The 23,853-nt window shown below is 45.7% G+C and overlaps 1 protein-coding gene across 1 annotated transcript in view; it reads right to left on the bottom strand.

Moving 5' to 3' along the window:
* Positions 1-4,866: 4,866 nt before the first annotated feature.
* The window catches only part of LONP2 (lon peptidase 2, peroxisomal), a 61,017-nt gene continuing 42,030 nt past the window's right edge, over positions 4,867-23,853 (bottom strand). Inside the window, exons 12-15 of the mRNA XM_019643330.1 lie at positions 14,708-14,850; positions 8,153-8,360; positions 7,117-7,307; positions 4,867-5,279 (exon numbers count right to left, since the gene is read on the bottom strand). Coding sequence (XP_019498875.1) covers positions 5,058-5,279; positions 7,117-7,307; positions 8,153-8,360; positions 14,708-14,850 — 764 coding nt within the window. The 3' untranslated portion in view covers positions 4,867-5,057. The remainder of the gene's footprint in view (positions 5,280-7,116; positions 7,308-8,152; positions 8,361-14,707; positions 14,851-23,853) is intronic.

Below are 23,853 nucleotides of genomic sequence, written 5' to 3'. Positions count from 1 at the left end.
CCCCCTTTGTGAGTCAATACATAGTGCTGCTGTGTGTGTATACTTTTTTGTGTGTATTTGCTAATTTTTATTAATTCTAGTTTTTCATTAAATAAATTTGACTTTCTTTTCTGTAATTCAGGCTTTTCCTCACTTTTTTTTGTACCTTTTAAAAGTTAGTGTCTTTTTGATATGCATAATTGTTTATGGTAAAGTTTATACATATGTGTTCCATACATATTTTCTCTTTCTCCCCATTAATCAGTTCATTAGTATTTTAAATTCAGAAATTTTGTTCCCGATTTCCAGAGTTCCAGAAAGGAAAGGTAACATTGGAAGAATTATCAGAAGCTATTTAAAGCAGCCATCAGATGGTTGGTCTGTCTCTCTCGCTCTCTCTTTTCTCCAGTTGAGTCATACCTTCAAACTTATTTGAAAGTTGGGGTATACTGATTTTTTTAAAATACTGAAAAAAATCAGGCTCTTTTCCCCCCCAAATATCTTGGACAGATCACATATTTAAAATTTGTTCTTGTATTTATTGGTTTTGCAAAAGAAGGCATCATCTTACACAGTATTTGTAATTAAAAGCAAATCATTTGTTTAAAAAAAGGCAGTTTGCAAAAAAAAATGTTCTTGGTCTTTTATAATTCTCATTAAAAGAATATCTGGCAAATTAAAAACTCTTTGGTGTTTGCTTTAGCCCTAAGTTTCAATTTTTTCCTGTTCAATTCTGTAGTTTATAGCAGAAAGCAATGTGTGCTGTATTTTGAAACGTAGTAGAATTTTATTGTAAAGTACAGCATAATGGGTACCGGTCTCTGTCTGGACTAAAGTCTTTCTTCCCTCTCTCTTGCTTACATTTTGATTCTCACAACTATTAGGAGACTGGTTATTAAAATGCTGATCACTTTTTATCTCCGTTAAAAAGCAAAGGTGAGTTAATATGCACAGCCTAGTGATTATGATCTGGACTCTGCAGCCAGACCTCAGGGACCTCCTGCAAGCCCAGCTCTAACACATACCAGCTGTGCGACCTTGGGCCATTTCCTGGTGCCTACAATGGGGTTAATGACGGTAGCTACCTCCAGGGTTAAGTGGGGTACAAGTAAGTTACCCTGTACAGTGCTTTGCACATAATGAGCATCCAACAAATGTTAGCTGCCATTATGCTGTTAACTAGCACCATCCAGTTAACTTGCTAGCTACCCTGAGGCAGCCCGCAGGACTCTGAAACTGCCTTCTGCCTGGCCAAAGATCATTTTATTTTTGTGGTTTTTATGGGCACCATAACTATAGAAAGTCAGCTAAAATTACTTTGGGGACCCCCCCCCCAATTCTGGATCAGTTTACTGCTGTTACCATGTTCACTTAAGACTGCATAATGTCTCCCCTATGTAAGCGTTATTTTTTGAATTGGTTATATGTGCTTATGTAACCATTTTTGTGGAGAAGGAACACAGGTCACCCCCAAATGGATACCCAGATCTATTCCTATTAAAGCATGTGTGTTTAGAAAAGCAGTTTTTTCCCCATTTAATACAGTTGATCCTTGAACAACATGGGTTTGAACTGCACAAATCCACTTACATGTGGAGCTTTTTCAATAAATAACGTACAGCACTGTAAATATATTTTCCTTATGATTTTCTTACCATTTTCTTATTGCTTCATTGTGAGAACACAGTATATATAATACACATAAGGAAATATGTGTTAAGGCTTCTGGCCAACAGTGGGCTGTTAGCAGAGTTCTGGGTGAGTCAAAAAGCTCTGCTTTGTTGAAGGGTCAACTGTACGGAATAGTTGTGCGGTGTAGCATTTTGTGTTAAAAATATTCAAAAATTATTTTTAATTTTAAACATTTTAAAATATTTAAAAAATGTATTTTTACAAATGCGCTCAATATATAGACTTTGGAAGTTAGAGAATGACACATAATAGAGACCTGTAACTTATCCATTCAGACTATGAATACTTTTATTTTTCTAGTCCTTTATGTGTATTTACATGTTTTCACATTTATTTTGAAATTATGTAATCTTGGATCATACAATTATGTAATCCCCTCACCTCCCCACACCGTCATTTAAGCATTTCAGCACTTTTAATAACCTTGGAAAAAAACCATTTTGGGTAAATTTGAGGATTGACTATAATTTTAACATTTCTTGATGTGGGATATTTGCTCTGTCCATTTTGTCCAGGTAAATTTTTTTTGGCTACTTATAAACTACGAATATTTCTATATGTTTTTTTATTATGTTCTTGGGATCCTTTTAAATTTTTTTAAGGTCTGATACTTTTATCATTGCTTTCTGGAGAGGTTTCAGTAGACACAATAACTGGGAAGGATTTTCCATTTCACCGCAACCTCATTATTTTATGAATTTTTCACAAATTAAGACAGTAAATTTTGTGTTTGACAGCTCATCAGGTTGTTAACTCCATTTCTTCTAAGTTGCCTTCATATTCTTGGCCTATGATGATGATGATATCTATAGCCATATTTCTTGGTCCATCTGAGATTTGGGGTCTCTTGTTCTTAAATCATCTTTGTCCACCCCTTCTTTTGGTGCCTGTTTTCTTTCAGGGCATAGTCTATGGAAGGGGTAGGCGATCCTCTTGAACTCTCTTCTTTTGCTCTTAAACATGTCTGAAATATGAATTTGTCCTGTTGAATCATGGGCTGGTTTAATATGTTATTAGCTGTTGGGGAACAATTTTTTCTTCTGCTTTGAGTAATATTAATTATAACATGTATGACTTTTTTTAAGGCCCACATTTCTGCAAACTTGAAACTTCCATGAGTGGCTACTTTTGGCTCACCAAAACTCTTAGTCCTGTCCCATCCCCACTGCCTTTCCCCCCAGGAACTTACAGCTTTTTATATTCGGGAACACCTGCAGTGATTCTAGTGGAATGGATGAATTGGTAAGTCACCCAAATTCAAAACCAAAACGCTATACCCGGGGGCCAGTCTGTGGCTGTTGCATCACAGTTAGAGTGAGGTCAGGACATAATAGGGTGAATTGAGTGTATGACCTACAGACTAGTACTGTGGTCACTTAGCAGATGATATGAGAAAGGTACAGATGGTGACATGGAAACCTATACATAGACCGAATGCAGTGCTAGAAGCTTTGTCACTGTCCTCACCTGCCCAGTGTGCATGTTCAGAGAAAAGAAAATGGGTAACCGTGGTAACAGGGTTTGGGAGGAGGGAGGAGTGGGGTTACTGTCCGTTAGTTTTGGGTTAAAATGATTGAAAAATGTGGACCATAGAAAGTGGTGATGGTTTTACAACCTTGTGACTATAATCAATTTCCCTGAATTTACACACTTAAAACATGGTTAAAATTGTAAATTTTGTTCTTTTTTCACAATGAAAAAGGACACGTGAATAAAAGAGCTTAGACTTTAAAAATGAAAACTGGTGCTGGAGAAATGACGGTCATACTTGGTGTCGTGCACAGCCAGACCTGTCAGCTCCAGAAAGGAAGGGCGTGTGGCAAGCCCGGGGCACAGAAGACGTGCCCACCGTGGGCAAACACCAAGCGGCTTGTTCCAGCCTCTGGGGAAGGGTACAGGTCACTGCCACTGTGCAAAGTGTGCTGTTACCACTGCTGGATGGGAAGAGGGATTTGGGTGTGGACTGGCTCCCTCTGGTTGCTGAAAAATGAAGTGTCTTTTCCTCTCCTGCAGGATGACTGAACAGGAATGACCAAATTACAACAGTGAGAGCTACCCAGTGTTTGCAGATGTGCCGATGTCCTGCTGGCGGGCCCCCGTGTTGCCCAGAAGTCAGACTTGACGAGCAGGGCTGAGTGCAGCATTTGGGTAACTTACCCCTTTCTCATCCAGGAAATTCCAAAGTGCCTTACATATGTTTTTATTTTGAAATCGAAGATTGTGAAGTTTCTTATTGGCTAGACTGGTCATTAGAAATTGCTCAGTGTGGCTTCACATGACATTGTAACCTTTTTTTTTTTTTTTTAAGCTGAGCCATCCTGCTGCCTGTTGGCAGCTCAGTGGCAACTCTGCTCCGGCCGGGCATCGAACCGCTGTTGCTCAGAGCTCGCACTCTTGAGCGAGCTCTTAACCAGCTGAGCCACTCAGCTGGCCCTATGACATTCTAACTTAATCTTCAGCATAACTGACGGAGGAACTGTGGTTTGCATCGTACAGGGGAGGAGAACTATGATTCAAAGTCCACGGAGCTGGCTAGTGAGCAAGCCAGACTTCATAGTCCCTGTCCCCTGGACTGAGTCCCCAGAGAAGAGACATGGGGTGGCCACCGGATCTGGGAACTGGCACAGGCAAAGAAGGATTAGACAGGGAGGTGGCAAGGGTCAGGACAACAGCGCAGGGCCATCCCAGGATGGTTGGCTGCTTCCCTTTGGGGACTGGACTTTTTTTTAAGATGACAGGTGTCCAAGGGCCAGTGTGTTTGGGATTGTGCTAACAGCTGCTGCTCTGCTCTGTGTAAAATCTGTTCTGAGTGCTTCCCTCGGCCCAAGAAGTGGCCTGTAGGGATGTGTCACTTAATGTGGAGCCTCTACTCCCACAGAGACGAATGGGTGGCTCTGTGCTCATCTTTACCCAGTTCTCCTTCTAGGGGATTTTTTTCAGGATTCAGCAGCAGCTACAGGTGAGTCTGCTATGGTAACGGTCCAGACCAGTTGCTCTTGACCTTGGCTGTGCGTCTGCATCACCCAGAGGGCTTACTAACAGATTTCTGGGCCCCAGCCCCAGAATTTGATTCGGAAGGTCGGCTGGTGGGTTGAGAGTTTAACAGGTTCTCAGGTGACGGGCTTCTGGGACCGTCCTGAGAACCAGCACTCGTTAGTTTTCCAGGGACGGGAATGATCCCACCAAGGACAAGAATTTAATTTTTACCAATTTATTAAATGAACCTTTCTGCAGCACGCACTGGCCACCCGAGTGAGGTCTGTTCCTGCTGTATACACACACAATCATTAGGGCATCTGGCTTACCCACTGGTGTGAATAAGTCAATCGTGTCAGTACCTTTTGGCACTTCATGACCTAAAATTCTGAGAAGGTGAGATTGTGAGCCTACAGTTTGCTATTTAGGAGACCAGGTCTGGTCTTGACAGTAAAGCCACCATCAAAAGCTGCGTTAAGAACTTCATCCAGGCAGCTCGCTGTGACAAAACTCAAGTCATGCCGTACATTGCCTGGGATTTCTTCCAGGTCTTTTTCGTTCCTCTGGGGTATGATGATGGTCTTCAGTCCCGCTCTGTGTGCTGCCAGCACTTTGTCCTTAATTCCACCCACCTGCAAGGAGAGGAGGAGGTCAGGCTGCGGCTGTCCTCAGGCCAGGGCATCCGGCCCACCTTCCTTACACGGCTACTTAAAGCATCCAGATCACCTTCCCTTTTTGTCCCACCAGAGCTAGAAAGCCTTTAAAAGGGTCAATACGTAGTCAACTCTTTGGATTTCAATTCATGTTATAGTACAGGGGTCGGCAAACTTGAGACGGAAGAGCCGCCAGGGGTCAGCAAACTGCAGCTCGCGAGCCGCATGCGGCTCTTTGGGTACGTATGTGTGGCTCTGAAGTAAAATTGAAAATGAAAATAAAACTATCATAGTTTATTTATAAAATTTTAAAAGAATATTTACATAATGGTGATTCTGCAAAAATATATTTATGGCTCTCGAATAATTTTTAAATTGTTGTGAGGGATAGGATTTGCTCTTCCAGGGGTCGGCAAACTTTTGAGATGGAACGTACCCAAAGAGCCGCATGTGGCCCGCGAGCCGCAGTTTGCCGACCCGTTATAGCACATCACATCCTTTTCACGGGAAAAGTCTCCGCTTCTGATAGGAACACTTTCTGTCTATGAGGCCGTGTTATGTCACCAAGGCCACATTCATGTTCCACTCTGCACTCAACCATCTTGGCTGTCGGCTGATTCGGGAAAAGCGCCAACGCCTCCATACAGAGCTTAGCTGCGTGCTGGGATTACTTCCATACAGGTGAGAGCCCTGACCTCTGCCACTTGATGAAGAAACATCCTGAAAGGATCTAGTGGTTTTAAAGTATGTCCACAATGGTCCCTTGAAAAGGTGAAGTCTAGTTTCCCGTCCCTTGAACTTGGGCCAGGCTCAGTGAGCACAAGAAGCAGTGGTGGAAGCGGCTATGGCTCCCAAGGTTAAGTCATAAACAGTAAGAGCTGCTGCCTCGTCTCTTGGCTCTCTGGCCTTGGGGGTACCGGCCGCCATGCCTGCAGTCACCCAGGCAGCCTGTGGAGAAGCCCTACGGTGGGTTGGCCGCCTGTCACATGAGTGAATCCTGCTGGAAGCAGGTCCCCCAGCCCGGCAGCCTCCAGGTGACTGCGCTGAAGGATGTCCTGACTGCAGAGGAGAGAGCCCTGAGCCCGCAGAGCCCAGCTAAGCCTCTGCTGAATTCCTAACTCACAGAAACAGCACAACGCATCTTACTGTTGGGGCGTGTGTTATGCAGCGGCAGATAACACAGCGGTCAATCACACCTCCACCTGCACCAGGCCTGGCTGGCTGCTCTGGGCCTTCCTGCACAGCTGCCATCCTAGCCCACTGCCATCCGCTTCCGGGGGTTTTCCTTTATGTAGCTGAAGTGCACTTTCAAAGTAATTGAAGTTACCTCTAGGAGGACAGGAGGCCTTCCAGGAACTTCAAAAGGTGAGAGCTGGGCTTAAAGTTTAAAAATCGCTGCTCTATTTCATGCCTATGTTATATATGTAACAATTTGCTAACGAGAGCAAAGCCTCAAATCTTCACCTGAACAGCTGGTATTTCTGATGACCAGACTAATATTTTTTTCCGTTAGCAAGTCTTCATTCTTAGAAGGGAAAACTGTCTGTTTTTCTTTTATTGGGTTGTTGGAAAAGTCATGATGTATTTTTTCTGTGTTTTTTGTTGCAAAAATGCATCATGATTTTCCAACAACCCAATATTTGATCATAATTTAAAAATATGAATTAGTTACAGGTATAAAAATTTAATATATATTTAAAACCAAGGAATTCACGGGAAGAAGGCAAACCTATTAATTTCAATTTAATGGTATGGTTCATTAAAATTTAAAATTAAAAAATTCAAGAACCATCCTCATAGGTTTCTTCATACTTACTGGAAGAACAAGACCTCTCAGTGTAATTTCGCCAGTCATGGCTACATCTGAACGAACCAGCCGCCCACTAAAAAGTGAGGCGAGACAGGTTACTATAGTAACTCCAGCAGACGGTCCATCTTTTGTGACAGCTCCAGCTGGGAAGTGCAGATGGATGTCTGTGTTGTCAAGAAGATCAAAACTTCCAGAAGCTTTAAAAAGAGAAAAAGGATTTTAATGTAGAAAAATTAAACTATTTTTTCTCCTAAAAAGAAAATCTCAGACAGAAAAATGAAATGTTTTGGGTAAATGACTCCTTCAAAATATTAATGGGTAGGGCCGACTGAGTGGCGCGTTGGTTAAGAGCTGGTTTGGGATGCCAGAGGGCCCTGGTTCGGATCCCACATATACGGGGCCAGTGACACTGCCCTCCACAGCTAAGATGCTGAACAACAGCTCAACCTGGAGCTGGGCTGCCGTGAGTCTCCAGTGACGGCGCAGGCTGCAGCCCCTGCTGCAGTGGGTTGCCATGGGCTACCGTATGTAGCCAGCAGCCGCAGTGTGCGGCCGTCCAGAGGCCGGCAACTGATCTGCCTCGCCCGGGAAGAATGCAATGATGGTGCCAACTTGGGCTAGTGAAGCAATGTCCTCCACAACTAGACTGAAGAACAAAAGGACAGCAACTTGTCTGTTCACATCCCCCAATTCCCCAATGCTGTTCCCATCCCCCAATTTCCCAATAAAAATCTTTAAAAAAAAAAAAATGGATAGTACAATCAGAGTGGGGGTCTAGAAGCTTCTTTCTGTTCCCAGGTTAAAAACAAAATGAAGCCTTGGACTCCGAGTCTAGTTCAGGCACTCGCCAGGCAGTCCTAAAGTGGGAACTAGAATTTCCATGGAGGTCAGAATCAAGGTTTGTGCTTTAGCGAAGGTGTGTAACTGAGCATTCAGACCTCATCTTGATCTTCGTCACACAGCTGTGATATGCCACCTGGGTGGTGACCCAAAGGCTCCTCTCGACTCACAGCCGTGTCTGACCCGTGGCCTGCTTACTCACCATTAGTCAGATGGTATTTCTTTGCGTTGCTGCGGAGCCAGCTAATGGCGAGGTGGGCAGACTCCTTCATGACGTCCCCCAGCTGGCCGGTCAGAGTTAGCTGGCCCTCGCCATCCATTCGACTCGCCTCCACGAACATGATTTCCCCCCCTAAGGGGGTCCAAGCCAAACCTATGGCCACTCCGGGCTGACTCAGGCGCTCGGACACCTTGAGAGCAAGTAGGAAAAGGATCCGTTAGGTCAAGAAGAGCCCAATTATTTCCGGGCTGACCGGCCCGATCGCGAGGTCCGCGTCTCCCTGCAGGGCTCGTGTTGAAGCCACACCCCCAAGTGCTTATCACCTCGCGTGATTTGGAGTCACACTTACCACTTACTATGCATGGCTTTCCGCCAGAAGAGAAGCTGAACTTCTTCTGGCATTTATTTATCCAAGCAGTTTTACCTTAAAAGATGTGTGAATAACTGATTCTTAAGAGCCACATCGAGTTACACATCTCCTAATTTTCAAGGAACAAACCCAATTGTTTTGTCTACTTCAGCACTTGTGTTGGTTGCACATTTATAAACACTCCAGGTCCTAACTTCATTTTAGTAACACTAAATGAAGTTTAGGCATTTGTTTCAGAAAGTAGTAGCCTTTCTTTACCATACCTTTAACTAAAAATAGTGACATGTGATGGCAGCAGGAAGGACGGACAATTCTGTATGTCCCTTCCAAGCCTCGGCCAGCACTTTTTTTTACCCGTTATTCACTACTGCAGCCCCTGCACAGGGACCGAGAGCTGTACATTCACTCAGCAGGGCTCGCCACCAGATCGGGCCAGGCTCCATCCATCACGTCATGGGTCCAGGGGTCCGAGGGAACAGCCCTGCACAACACACAGCAGGGCGGTTCCACTCCTGCACCGGAAGTACGACAGGAGTATTTACAGAGCCCTGAGGGGGCACGGGTCCCTGTTGGGGTGCTGCGACACGTGTCAGAAGAGAGGCTGAGCAGTTCCGGGCAGAGAAGGGCCAGGAAGCCACCATGACAGAGGCCAGCAGGGGCCAAGGCCTGATGATGTGAACGCCGCTGCTCTTCTTTCGGGACAAGAACAGCTCCGCACCGAGCACAAGGTCTGCGCGGTCAGCGGGCGCTGCTGTGTGCGCAGGTCGGTTCTGGAGTGATGTTTACGCCGTAAATTAGTCCCCTTTACAGCTCATGCAGCACTTTTTATGCGCCTGCCAGGGCTGTCACCACAGCAGCCACCCGTCTGGCAACTTCTTTAGTCTTTGTGCTAAGATCCTAAGCCTCGAATTCATGAATATTTGACTTTTCCAGTTGTGAACTTGTTTCAGTAGCATTGAAAGAAGATGTCAGGTCGCGTTTCCCTGGCAAAGAACCGGGCTCCACCCCGTCCTCTTCCGGCAGAACTGACCAGCCTGTCTGGCCCGACCCTGGCACTGCTGAGCGCCGCTGCTCGCACCTTCCAGCGGGGCCTTGTCCTGGCCAGACTGAGCATGAGCAGCAGTGCCGGCCTATGGGGCCAGGTTGCTGAAACGCAGGGGCACGTAGGCCGCGGTTGGTGGGCATCTGGCAAATGTCCACACCCCGCCCATTTCTGGCGCCTGGTTCTGTCTCAAAGGCCAGCATCCTGATGGACCTCTGAGGGTTCACCTTTGGTGCACTCTGTGCAGGATGCTTTTAAAGTCTGCATGTCTAGCCTCTTCTTCCCTTTATTATGATTCTTTTCCAAGGGCAGCGACCTTCAGATAAGCATACACCACTGTCAAGAGCCAATACGGAGCCAAGGACACTCAGATGACAGTCTCGGGATTGGCAGGCTGCACAGAGCGCAGACACGTGCTGGGGTGGCTGGTTTACTGAGGCCAACAATTAATTTTATCCTGGAAAGACTGGCGCTTACTAGTTCTGATTGTTTGTGTCATTACATTTACCATCTGTGAGTTTAAGGCTGTTACCCAGAGATAAATAGGAAGTGTGTGTGTGTGTGTGTGTGTGTGTCTGTCTGTCTGTCTCTCTGTCTGTCTGTCTTCTCTCTCAACTGCAGGACTGGGATGCTAGGATATGTAACAATGTGGAGGCCTCACTGGGATGAAAACGAAAGTGACAAGATTCTCATTTCCCCCCAAAGATGTTCGTATAATCAATAAAAGTGTCATCGAGTTGACCACTGCAAACGGCCACCGCCTAACTGACGAGATCAGTTAGTGATGGGTCCTGCGCCCTGCCCGCTCCCCAAGGACTGTCCAGCATCCAGAGGCCTGCGCTGTGTGTGCTCAGCCTTCCATCCCATTTTTCCTCTTAGATGCCAGGGGAGCTTTCCTCTTACTGTATTTCTTAAAAAGTGGGTCTGACTGGTCTTGTTTCTTTAGGAAACTACTGTATTTGAAAAGGCGACTTATGATACTATTCCTAAATTTGAAATCTAGACTCCATTCCTAGAACTCATTTTTCAAGCAGTTTAGAGAATTCTAAAGGGGCGTGATTCTTTAATACAAGTGTGCCCATCACTGTTCTCCCTCGCTGTCATTCTCAAGGTCAAGAACTTCTGGTACCAGTGCATTCCTTCCGACCCGTCTTCATGAACGTTAAGAGCACTGAGGGCTGGTGTAAGGTCCTTAAACAGGCACAGCGGCAGGATTCTAAAAACAGATTTCTTTTTTGGTGATTGGGGGGCAGTAGCTCTGTTTTTAGGGAGTCTGGTGGCTGCAGGAACCCACGAGTGTGCATTTTGTAGTGCGCAGCAGGCACTGTGGGGGAGCTTCATGTCCCTTACTTACCCAATTCTACAGCCATCTGCCATCACTCATGTAGTCACCCAAGACGAAGCCACATACTCAGGAAGCTGCGCCTATCACTTCCAAGGAGGTGGCGACCGCCTCCCCTCCCTAACTCCAAGAGCCGTTTCCTCACCTTAACTCGGCCTCGTCCAGGTCCTTGTCAGCAGGAGAAGCTGAATGTCAAACACCCGCTGCCCGACCATGGCATTCGGATACTTGGCGCTCGCTTGTACTCAAGACCATCGACTGCCAGCTTCTCATCATGAACCAGCCCTGCCCGCACGTCCTGTCCCAGCCTTCCGGCCGTTTCCTCCGAAAGCAAGCCCCACTTGCACCGGCTCAGTACACCCCGCGGGCACCCTTGGTGCTCACACTGGATCCATCCCCCTCCAGGAACACCAGTCCTGCTCGCTTCTGGATTCTTCCGATCAAGCACGCTCCCTCTGGCCTGCACTCCCTTCCAGCTACCTCGCTTCTCTGCTGTCATCACAGCCAAACTTCCGAAGCGAGTTGCCTGCTTATTACTCCGATCTCCCCAGCTCCCATTCTCTCCAACACTCCTGAATCAACCATCCCCACCCCCCTGCGAACCCCCACGTTCAAGGTCACTGACAACCTCCATGCTGTCAAATTCAATACCCATTCCCTCCTTCCTGAGCTCGTGTTTTCATGGCAGCACAGCAGCCGTCCTCTCACCTGACTGCTGTTCCCCTCAGTCTCCTGCTCTGTCTGCTCTGCAGGGCCCCCCAGGCTGCCTGCACTTCTCTACACACACTTTTCCTTGGGTGAGCCCAACATTCTGGGACTTGATCCTCTGCTGTTGGACAACCCCGTCATTTCCATCCCCACTGTGGCTGTCTCCTCTGAGCAGTGATCTGCGAGTCCAAGGGCACCACTCAGGCGCCTCACAGGCATTTCAGGCTTATGTTCAAAATGGAGCTTTCAGCTGCCTTTTCACTCCCCCCCGCCCCAATTAGTCTTTCCACTCTCAGCGAATGGCACTACCACACAGATATCCTGGCACTCTAGCCAGAACCCTGGCGATCCCTTCTGACTGCCGTCTCCTCCACTCGCCATATGCAATCCATCAACAAGCCTACGAGGCCACCTGGGCAACGTCTCATGTACAGCTGCAGTGCTACCCCCTTCCAGCACACCTTGTCTCCTGTGCAGTATCAACCTCAGTTTATAATTACCTGTCAACTTGTTTATTTCCTCTGCTAAAGTAAACTCCGTGAGGAGAGAGAGCACACCTTGCCACATATTAGGTCCTTCGTACACACTTACTGAATGAATGAAACTCTTTCTAGAAAAAATGACAGATCCTGGACTTTTCACCTTCATGGAGAATACAGGCATTGAAGCAAAACCAGGCTCCTGACAGCATCTTGGGAACACCTGAACCTGCGTTCCAGTATTTCTGGTCTCGTCTCTGCCTAGCAGAGCACAAAGAGGAGACAAAACTGGCTGCTGGGAACTCTGCCCAGGGTGCCTGTGCTGCCTTTCTCTAACGTTACCAACGGAGCACAAGCTCTGGAGTCAGTCAGGTCCAGAACCGAACCTCAATTCTGGCATAAGCTGTGTCTTCTTGCAAGTTATTTAAACCCTCTCTAAGCGCGTTTCCTCATCTGTTACTGGGAAGACACCATTTATCGTTTGTTGAGGGTCTCCCACAGGGCCCAATACCTAAAATACACAGACAAAAACGACTGAGAAGCCCTGCCCAACCTCCCCATCCCAAAACAGCACTATAGTTGGTAAGAATAAAATGAAAATCAGACGTGGAGCAGATGCTTTTTAAAAAAAACCCGCTATACTTCAAGCCATTTACATTTGGCAGGAAAGGGCGGGAATTTGCTCGGTCTGACAGGGATCGCAGAAGAGTGGAAGGAACACTGGACGTGCCATCGGCTGACCTGAGTCTGGATGCTGGCTTTACTAACTGCATCTTCCGTGAATTTGCATGATTCACTTAATCTCTCTAAGCTTTTTCCCTGTGTAAAATGTAAGATTCCTAGCACAGTGATGGTTCTCGTGGGTAATAAAGAAATCTTCCCCTGATCTTAATGTCATAGATGCAAACGCTGAGGCAGAGGGTAGTTGAGTAATCTGGGGCTGAGGTCCTGAGACCACAAGAGGGAGAGCCTGAAACCCTAGGCTGCAGGGTGAATTCTCCCAGGCGTGGAAAAGATGCCCAACGTGTTTCAAGCTCCAGATACCAGATCTTCCCTCTAAGATGCTGTTTACACAAGGGGTCTACCTTCAGAGCCACGCAGGTCAAAGTGGTCACACGTAATGAGAAAAATGAGTTTCTCCAATGACAGCAAACGGAGCTGTGCAGCAGCGTTTATAAAATTTCTCATTTCTGTTCTTTTGGCTCTTCTTTGCCAAAGCTCCAAGAACGTCAGCAATGCTTGCAAACCTACCAGCAGCAGGAACGGCTGGGAGAAAAGGGTGTATGCAACAAAAACACGCATCCATCTTTTGTTTCTATTGGGTTGCCGGAAAAGTCATGATGTATATTTTCCATGTTTTTCGTTGCAAAAATGCATCATGACTTTTCCGACAACGCAATACTTGTTGCTGCTGTTCAATTCCCACAGAACTGCTAGAATGTACTGTTCTGGAAAGCGTAGAGATGAGTGCCCACCACGCACGCACGCACGCAGGCCTCAGAACCTGTTTACAGCTCCACTCATGATATCACAGGATTTTTGTAACGGAAAAGCAGGTTTGCTCACTTTTTCAACCAAGAAAAGTCTTGCTCCACTTCTTTCAACACTTCAAAATTTAAATCAATAACTTAAGAATTCAAATAACCAAATAATGCCTCTGATTGTGTTGTTCAAGACCAGATTTACTGGCAAGAGTGAAGGAATTCTATTCTTACTGAGCTTTGTACAGACTCATTAGCTTTTTAAATAGATGCGCGAGACGGGTCTGGGGTCTCTCCCCCCCAGTTTTAAGACTCGAGGGAAACCATCTCTATGGTTGTGATTTCAGTGTTAGTGGAAGATTGTCTTCTGCACAATTTACCAGATTTATCTCCTGAACCTTTTTTTTCCTTAAACTGACAAGGGGGTGATGATGGTAAAGCTTCTGCAAAAAGGCGCAAAGTTCAGGAGTATAAAACACATCTTTTTGTAGTAATTGACCTATAAATAAAAGCTCATAGAAGCGTCCTATAAAACGATCAAAATGCCTCAGAGGTCAGAGTCAAACACCTGTTTCCATGCAGCTGCCTCAGCTCAGTCCTGGGGGGAGAAGGTGGAAACAGGGCGAGACCCGCCATGGATTTAGCGGAAAGGAAACGCTGACATGAGCCAATGGAGTCCTGGAGGACGCCACCTGCCCGGCACCCACGCAGTCAGGCTGCGCCTAGGCTCACGTTTTCAGGTATTTTGTGCGAGGCTGTTTCCCCACTTCCTTGCCCCAAGCCTTTGACAGCACAAAGAAATCCTTAATTACAGCACATACGAGAGGTTGCAGAATGTCTAAGGAGGGACGTCAGAGACGCTGCCCTGACGAGGGAAGCGAGCGGCAGAGAAGAAGATCTCACTGCGTTTCTGAAGGAGGCCATGGCCAGGCCCTGGCTCTCGGAAAAGCCGTGTGATCACACTGAGCGCCAAAGTTCAATATCACAGAGAAAACCCATTTCCAAGCACAAGACAAACTCCAGACGCCAAAACACCCAATCCTGCTTCTTCCCCATCTAGTAAGCCGCCACCACAGTCAACCGGTGGGCACCAGTGCAAACATGAGCGTGGTTACCTCCATTTCATACATGGGGGGCCCGAGGATGTCCTTCAGGGCGTGGAAATCAATCAGGATTGGCATTTCCGGTGGCAGAGCCAAGTCGGTGGTGTCACTGAGAGATTCAGCCTTTGTGTCTTCTAAGACGTGCTCTCTGCAACCTAGGACAGAAAACATTCTTTAGAAATTCCCAGAGACTGGCACGTTTTGGAATTCATTAGCAGTGAACACCCTGAGCACAGTGGACCCCGGCAGCGCAGTCGCCTTTCTGCATTTATAAGGCACAAACTCGCCCGTGTGCCTGGGGACTCGGGCACTAGACAGTTTTTCAAGAGCCTGGTGAGGGGCCACAGTGCCCTGCCGTTCACTCACTCAGGGGGGCTGTCTCCTTTTTAACCATTATACTCTTTAGCCGAGATCAATGCCTGGCACCGGTCAGCTCATGGCCTGTAGGGGCCAGATGTCAAGGGGTCAAATGTAGCACAGCACCCTGTACAATTTGGTCAGAGCCACAGAGCCCAAACTGTTAACTCCCCTCTTCAGAGGGGTCCCATCAGATGTCCTGCTTCCTGGTAGGACCCACATAAGCGATATTGCTTTTGTAAACATAGAGCTCAACACCAAGATTATCATTTTCTAATTAAACTAAATAGAACTGGCCGTGCCAGGCTGGGAAGAGCATGTGGCCATAGCGGACTATCTCCCTCCCTGCCTAAGAGCCTCGGCTGTGGACAACTTGTCCAAGCGCCGATTCGTTTGGGCTTGAGCCCCGACACACAGGGAGCAGGAACCCACGGACCCAGGAGACGGCGCTTTCTGAGGGTCTTTGTAATTCCAGTTTGAGTAAAGAGAAATGGTACTTAAGCCAAGAGCCAGAGACCTGAAATGAGTGGAGGCGTCACAAATGCAGGAAATATTGGGCTCTGCTCATCCTTGCTTTGCTTTTCTTCCACTTCTGCCATAATTCTCCTAGTTCTTGTACTATTTCATGAAATGTTTTCAAACACTATCTTTTATTACCATTTTACACACACCCTTCCTTCTGGAATGTTGACTATGTATAAACATATAATAATAACAAAGTCGCCTAACATTGTATATCTAAATATTTTAGTTTTGCCACAATTCTTCCATTCTGATATCTCATGAAGTTAAAAGAGCTGTTTTTCAGTAATTCCTTTCCTTCCAAAAGCGATGACTGAATATGTCTGATAATATCAGACACCGACTGCAGACTCGAGCGCTGACAGGAACCACCCTGCAGTGTGCTGAGGGACCGCCGGGGACGGCCGCGGGCGAGCCGTCCGGTGAGGGTCAGGCTCCTCTCCTCTGGGCCCCGTGCGGCTCGTCTCCAAAGCTGTCACATGGGGCTGACACAGGAGAGACAACGGGGAGCGCTTCAGGTTTGCTGCCTTGCTGGCTATCTGACCGTCTCCAGAACATTCCCCCTCTCACCACCGTGTCTCTGCAGCCTCCTGTGAGAGTCAGAGAAAGCCCTTTGTAGCCTGCAAAAGGCAGCGTCATACTGCATCCTAAGTGTAGATACTGAGTTGCCATGTTCTCACAGTCCCAGCTCTATAATGTCACTTGATCTTTCCAACTTCTTAGAGCGCTCGTCTGTTTCACAAAATCTAGCAATTATGGGGTCACTCAATAGCTTGTGGAAATGGGAGACTTTCTGTTTGCCACGTATCTAAGCAATGTCGACGACCAAAGGTGGGAGGCACTCAAGTGATAGTTCAGCTACGTGTGGGTCTCCGAGCAGAAGAGAAAGCAGGTGTCATTCCCTCATTAAAATTAATGCAGAGAGAAAAGCACGACGTGTAAGGTTACTGCACCCTGAAGACCACGGCCTCTGAAACTTCAGCCGGCGCAGAGGCGGCTGTGCTGTGTGATGGCTCTCCTGATACCGGCTTACTGCGGCCAGCCCGGCCTCCACTATCACAGGAGGAAGTAAAGCTGGATGGGTGAGAGCCAACCCCACTGATGGAGCCGATACTTTAGGACATGCAGCCCTTCCCAGTGGAGTAGCGAACTCAGTGCTCTGAACACTGAGGGGGTGGGGCGGGGACGGCCACTTCTAATGCAACGAGACCTTATCATGCAAAAGATGGCAATTTACTCCAGGCTGTAGGTGCAATGCTGTGTTATGAAAAATTCAACAAACTTAGAACTCATCTGTGCTTCGAGATGTTCCAACATTAGAACACAAGCCCAGGGAACTAAAACTTAAGTAAAAAATGGTGTCAGCTGATCAGAAAAGACAGGCTAGCACTGGATTTTAAGAACCAGCCACCGGACCTTGTGTAATGGAAAGTGAGAGTAAGGAAATCCTCGATTTTCATGGAATCCACATTTTGATCCCTCATTAAAACAAACAAGCAAAACATCATCTCACAAAGATGCCACCCGAGAATGAGGCCCAGGTTGCAGCTGCACCTCCTGACTTGCATGCCAAGCTTCCGAGGGCCACCTGGCTCTGGTGCCATGCGCTCCCTGGTCGGAAGGGATCAGCACAGAGGCAGAGTCCCTAGGATTCACTGCTGGCCTTCCCCACACCCTACCTTCCAGCAAGATGAACTTTCCCAGGTCAGGCAAACAAAACCAGTTTAAAAAGTTCGATTTCTCAACATAACATGGACCCGGTCCCACAAATCTTCCTACTGGAATTGCAACATTTTCTTCTTCTCTGTCCTCTGGTGCTAAAGTAGCGGTTCTTAACAAATGGTTAGTAGTCATATGAAAAAATGATTAATTTCACCAAGAAGCGAAATTTAATTAAAAGCAGGACACCATTTTCTGGTTACCAAAATAAAGTAACTAGTAAACAAGTTTAAGAAACAACAAAGATCAATGCTAATGAGATCTTCTCAAACACTGTTGCTTATGAAAATATAAATTGGTTCAAACTTTCGGGAAAGCCATTTGTCAATATATTGAAAGCCTTCCAAACATTCAAAATCTCAGACCCAGTGATTCTATTTTCCAGGAAGGTGTCCCTCAGAACAGCCACACAGCCACTCACTGAGGTCCTACGTGTGGCAGCGAGCGTTCGATCCAATTTAAATCTCGACCTCAGGAGTAAGGTTAAGCAAACTGTGGGCCAGCCACCTGATTAAAGACAGTCTCTAACACTGTTCCCTGTGCTTCTACGTAATGTCAGAAATTCTTCTGAAACAACGTCAAATGGAGGAAAGAAGAGGGTAGAAAATTACACATGGCATCATTTTTACTAATATACTATAAATATCTATGAGAATGAATATAATGGTATAATCTAAAATGTTAACGGAAGTTATTCCCCAAGTTAGGAGATGAAGATTACATAATGAAACAGTCAGTAAACTCTCCCATTCTGGCTCTGGCTTCCTAGCCGGCTTTGAAAATTGTTAGTCCTTTGTATCTGGTTTTCTAATCAGTAAAACGATAATAATCACAGTACGCTGAGAGTAGCTGGGAGAATTTAACAATGCTTAAATCATTCACATGTCTAGATGAGCGTAACTAACTTATTTAGAATGACACTTACTACAGGCTTCTAAGGTCCACGTGTCCCCCACAGCCCCTTTCATTAGAAGAAATGAAAATGCTCTCTACCACCTCATCCCACCTAGCACCCCACAGCCAGGCTTTGTCCACAGTCACACCACTGCAGGGAGTCACAGGAATGAAGTATATGTAAGAAAAAAGAAAAGGTATCTAGACTCAAGATGCTGCCCTACACTATATATTACTATTATATTGCACGTAGTAAAATTCTCTTTACAAGTAATTTTGAAGTATATTCTTAAAAGTAATAAAGAGGTTGAAAAGAAAGGCCATGGAAAAATAAAATGAGTAGAATACGCTAGCTCAACCCCACTCTTCAACTCTTTCTTCGCTGAAAAGAAACAAGATTGTTCTGAAGGTGGGTGGGAGCTCGTGTGGTCAGCTGCCTCGCTCTGCTCCCAGATGCCGCCATACTCCTTCCTCAGTGTCATCGGCCTGCTTTGCATCTAATTCAGGACGCAGGCAGGCAGGATGGTCAGGGCATCGCCAAGGGGTAGACAGCAGCACAGAGGTGACTGTGGCAGAGCAAGAGTGAGGTTCAGCCAGACTAGAGTGACATCACCAGCGATTAGGGCAGGACATTCTATAGCTCCACACTCCTCAGGAGGGAGGATCAGGCTTTTCCACAGCAGCTGTCCCTGGGACACGAGCAAGCGTTCTTTTCCGCCTGCCTTTCCTCCGCCAGAGGAACACGGTTTAAATGGAAGCAGGCCCAAGAGCCCGAGTCACCGTGGGAGGCAGGGAGAAAGGGAGCTATGAAGAGGGGAGGTAAGGGGGAAGACTAGGAGGATGCAGCGTCTTAGGAAACTCCAGTAGCTTTCTTAAAAAAAAAAGTTTCTTGCCTTTTGAATAAATCTTGCAACAAATGGCGTCTCTTGGCAGGTGATCCAACCCGTGGAGAGCAGCACAGGCCAGGACACAAAAAGGCTATGAACACCAACCATTCCCCGGAATGTGGCGGGACAAAAATCCGCCTCAGCGCCAGATGGCCCTAGGTTCTCTGCAATCATCTACACTCGAGACACAGCAGTTCAGTTACCGCTTACTATCCTCTGCGCTGCTCCTTGAAGCACACACCGCCCTGTTGGGCCCAGTCTCATGAGTTCAAAAGCTACGTTTTGGGTACAGTGATAAGAGAAGCCCCCTTGAGATTATGGAAAAAAGCGTTCATTTTCACCAAGAGCAATTTTTACTGCCTGCAGGGCAGGAAGGAGGAGGGAAGGATGGGGGTGTATACACATACCAGCCAGCGATCAAACCCGGCCCAGAAAGGGGTGAATGCTCCCAAAGAGACAGGTCTCCCTGCTGTCACACTCACACAGTGCCCTGGGGACGTAGTTCCCTAGGAGTGTCCGGGTCTCACTCTGAGGCTTAGCACAGTTCAGGAAGGAGCAGGCATTCAAGCAGCACAGGCTGGACCCATGACAGACAACATTTTACGAGTGGGCAGAAAATCAAAGGCCTGGTCCAACTCTCCATCTTATACTCAAGAAAACAAGACCGGGGAGGTTAAACCAACTGCCGGAAGCCGCCGCAGGGCACACAGGCACCACTCGTCCCAAGCCTCAAATCCCGTCTAGAAAAGCTGCCGTGTGCACTGCCGTCTGTTTGGGACCCTGCTTTCCACTCTGTTGGGCTTATACCTACGAGTGGAACTGCTGGGTATCTGGTGCTTCTAGGTGTCATTTTTTGAAGAACTGATGAGCTGTTTTTCACAGGAGATGCGCCATTTTACATCCCCACCAGCAATGCATGCGAGTTCCAATTACTCCACATCCTCGCCAACAGTTTTTATTTTCCACTTCTTAAGAATTATGGCCATTGTACTAGGTGTGAAGTAATATCTTATTATGGTTTTCATTTGCATTCATCTGAGGACTAATGCTGTTAACCATCCTTCCATGTGCTTATTGGCCATGTAGCCATCTTCTTTGGAGAAGTGTCCACTCAAGTCCTTAGTTAATTTTTGAATTGGGTTGATTTTTCTAGATATCAATCTCTTATCAGATACGTGATTTTCAAATTTTGTCTCCTATTCTGTAGGTTTTTTTTTCCACTTTCTTGATAGTGTCTTTTGATACACCAAAGTTTTTAATTTTGATGAAGTCCAATTTATCTATTTTCCCTTTTGTTGCCTGTGCTTTTGGTGTCATATCCATGAAGTCACCGCCAAATCAAATGTCATGAAGATTTTCCCTCATGTTTTATTCTAAGAGTTTTATAATTTCAGCTTTTTTTAAAGTTGTTTTTTTTTAATTGTTTTTTAAATTTTATTGGGGAATTGGGGAAGGGGAACAGCCAAGTTGTTGTCCTTCAGTCTTAGTTGTGGAGGGCCCAGCTAGCTCAGCTCCAAGTCCAGTTGCCATCCGTCTGCCTGTCGGCAGCTCACAGCTGTTCAGCTCAAGGTACCGAGTTCAGTCTTAGTTGCAGGTAGGCGTAGCCCACCATCCCATGTGGGAGTTGAACCAGCAGCCTTATTGTTAGCAGTGCACGCTCTATACACTGAGCCCCCCGGGCAGCAGCTCAGCTCAGGGTGCCAAGTTCAGTCTTAGTTGCGGGCAGGCATAGCCCACCATTTCGAACAGGCAGTTTGGTTGTTAGGAGCATGTGCTCTCACCAGCTGAGCCATCCTGCCGCCTGTTGGCAGCTCAGTGGTAGGCTCAGCTCAGGTGCAGCTCACTGACCCATATGGGAATCGAACCGGTGACGCTGTTGCTCAGAGCTCGCATTCTTAAGCAAGCTCTTAACCAACTGAGCCATTCAGCTGGCTATAATTTCATTTCTTAAACTTAGGTCACTGATCAATTTTCAGTGAATTTTTGTATATACTATAAAGGTCCAACTTTATTCTTTTGCATGTGGGTATCCAGTTTTCTAGCACCATTTGTTAAAAATACCGTCCTTTCCCCATTAAATGGTCTAGGCACCCTTTAAAAGTTAAAAGTCACTTGACCATACATTAGCCTTTACTTCTGTGCTTTCTATTCTATCCCACTGTTGTATATGACTGTCCTTATGCCAGTACCATACTGTCTTAATTATTGTAGCTTTGTAGAAAGTTCAAAGTCAGGAGGTGTGGCGCCTCCATTTTGTTCTTTTTCAAAATTGTTTTGGCTGTTTGGGGCCCATTCCAATTCTACATGAATTTGAAGACTGGCTTTTCCATTTCTCTGGAAGAAAGCACATTGAATGTGTAGATCTTAACAATGTTAGGCCTTCCTATCCCTGAACACATACCTTTCCATTTGCTTGTTCAATTTCTTTCCAGCAATGTTTTATAGTTTTCAGCATACAAGTTTCACCTCCTTGGTGAGATTTAGTCTTAAGTGTTTAATTCTCTCAGACGCTACTGTAAATGGAATTGCTTTCTGAACTTGCTTCTCGGATTGTTCACTTCCCTAATCTGAAATGATAGAAATAGTACCTACACGTCAAATGGTTATCGGGATGATGGGTATAGGATTTACAGGAATAAGGAAGCGTAACGTAACCTCTGAGTTTAGACTCGGGGCCAGTGTGCCAGGTTAGGGTCCTGACTGACATTAGCTAGCTGTGAACCTTGGGAAGGTTACTTAATCTTCTGTGCCTAAAAACAACACCTTACAGGGTGTTGAGTCATTAGAGGATTAAATGAGTAAATACAAGTAAATGCTTACCACACAGTCTAGCACATTCCACGAAGTCTAGAAACGGTTATCCTTCCTGCCTGAACTATCACAATAGCCTACTGATTTGGTATTTCTATCTAGCTTTCCTAGTCCCCATTTTATTCACTAGTTGTAAATGAGTCTTTCAAAATCCCTGCTGTAATTACGCCACTTCTAGACCTAAATTTCTTCACTAATTTTTCTTCATAAATTAAGCAAATTCCTAACTTCTAAGAGTTGCATTCAAGACTCATGGTAATATGGCACCGACTTTCCTTTCTCGTCGTAGCTCCCTCTTACTCTGGAAGGACGCCACCGCCCAGACCTAACTCTACTAACATTCATGGAGCACCATCTGGGGTAAGAAACTGGGCCCCACATTCTTGGTCTGTAACACGAGTCAGACGAGATGCACTCTAATCTCCCCATCCCTCCTCACCACAGGATACGAACAGGTATTCAATGATGGTCCCCCAACTCAACTGAACTGGGGCTGTTTAATTCTTAAAGCTTAACATCTGTGGACAAATGACAAATCACCAAAATACTTACTCATTAAGGTGACCTGCCAAAACATTACTCAGTTTTTAACAATGCTGATTTTTGTCAAGCAAACATTAACATTTTTAGCCAATAAAATTAATTATGTAACAAAAATGATTACTGAATAATTAAAAAATTTCCTTGAAAGTTGAATCCATGGGGCTCTTGAATTCTGAAGTAGCAGCAAAACGACACTTGCAGGTGGGTTTGCTGAGCTGTATTTGTGGGCAGCGCGTGGGAGGTGTGTTACCAGGTGTATTAACAGCTAGTGGGCACAGGTTATGCATGAACCAAGAAGGATCACATTTACACGTTACTGTGTAGCACACGTGGGTGTATACACGGAACCAGACCCTGTTTAGGCACCAAGAAACCTGTACAACTGCAGCTATAAAAACGACAAAGTTTGTTTTTTTGTTTTTCCTAAATTGAGTCTACTTTAAAAAATGAGCTGAGATTCTTAAGTGGTTTTTGTTATTTCTTCCTCTGAGTTAAACTGATCATGGAAATAATGCACCTGAAAGCCTTCTCTTGGGAAGGCAGAAAGGGGAAAACAAAGTATTTTAAAAACAAATCAGAAAAACCTGAATGTTTCCAACCATATAATTTGTGCTGTAGCTGCAGGTTACTCTTTTTCAGAAAACCATGCTCCCAGCCGGAGAAAGTGTGCTAAATGCGACTGAGATTCAGGTTGCTGACCAGGGCGGCGAAGGCATTTGCGCCTGCGTATTTTCAATCTTTTTTTTTTTTTTTTAAAGGAACTAGCTATAATGGAGAAATCTGTGTTGATCAAATGGCCAGAAAAACCTTCACGCTAGCAAGAAAGTCTTTTAAGGCCTTTCTGCCAATATGTTCTTCATTATTTTGGGGGTGATAAAATAACCTTAACATTACCAAATACAATTTCTTTCAAGTTTACCTACTAAACATTTTACTACATAGTAACTATTGAAATATAGATGGAAGTTGTGATTATGAACTATTTCTCAATTTGAGTAATAGTTACCAAATGATGAAAATAAAGAATACCAAAAAAGAGTACCTGGAAAACTTTTTTTCCATTCGTTTATCCATTAAAATTAATTTTGCGATGTAAGCAAATGACTATTTTGTCTCAATTTACAAAAGCCTTTTAAGAAACTTACAATATCTATACCTATAATAAATAAAATGAAGCTTTCAATGATCAACTCAGTGCCTCCACAGCATTTTAAAAACCAGCATTTATCTCACACCTAAAAACGGTTTGTTTCTACATCTACCTCCCCCAACAGACCACCTGCCTACTAGCTGGGCGCTCTCTTCCATCTGTTTCCCAGAATCCAATCCAGAAGCCGGCATACAGTAAGCGCTCAATAAATGCTAGCTGACTCGCGAATGAATATTCAACAAGGGTCCAAAGCATAGGATCTTAACCTTGTACCC

Source organism: Hipposideros armiger, unplaced genomic scaffold (assembly GCF_001890085.2).
Source record: "Hipposideros armiger isolate ML-2016 unplaced genomic scaffold, ASM189008v1 scaffold_4, whole genome shotgun sequence".
NCBI classification, from domain to species: Eukaryota; Metazoa; Chordata; class Mammalia; order Chiroptera; family Hipposideridae; genus Hipposideros; species Hipposideros armiger.
Note: the sequence above shows the minus strand (reverse complement) of the source record. Positions and strands in the feature narration are given on the sequence as shown.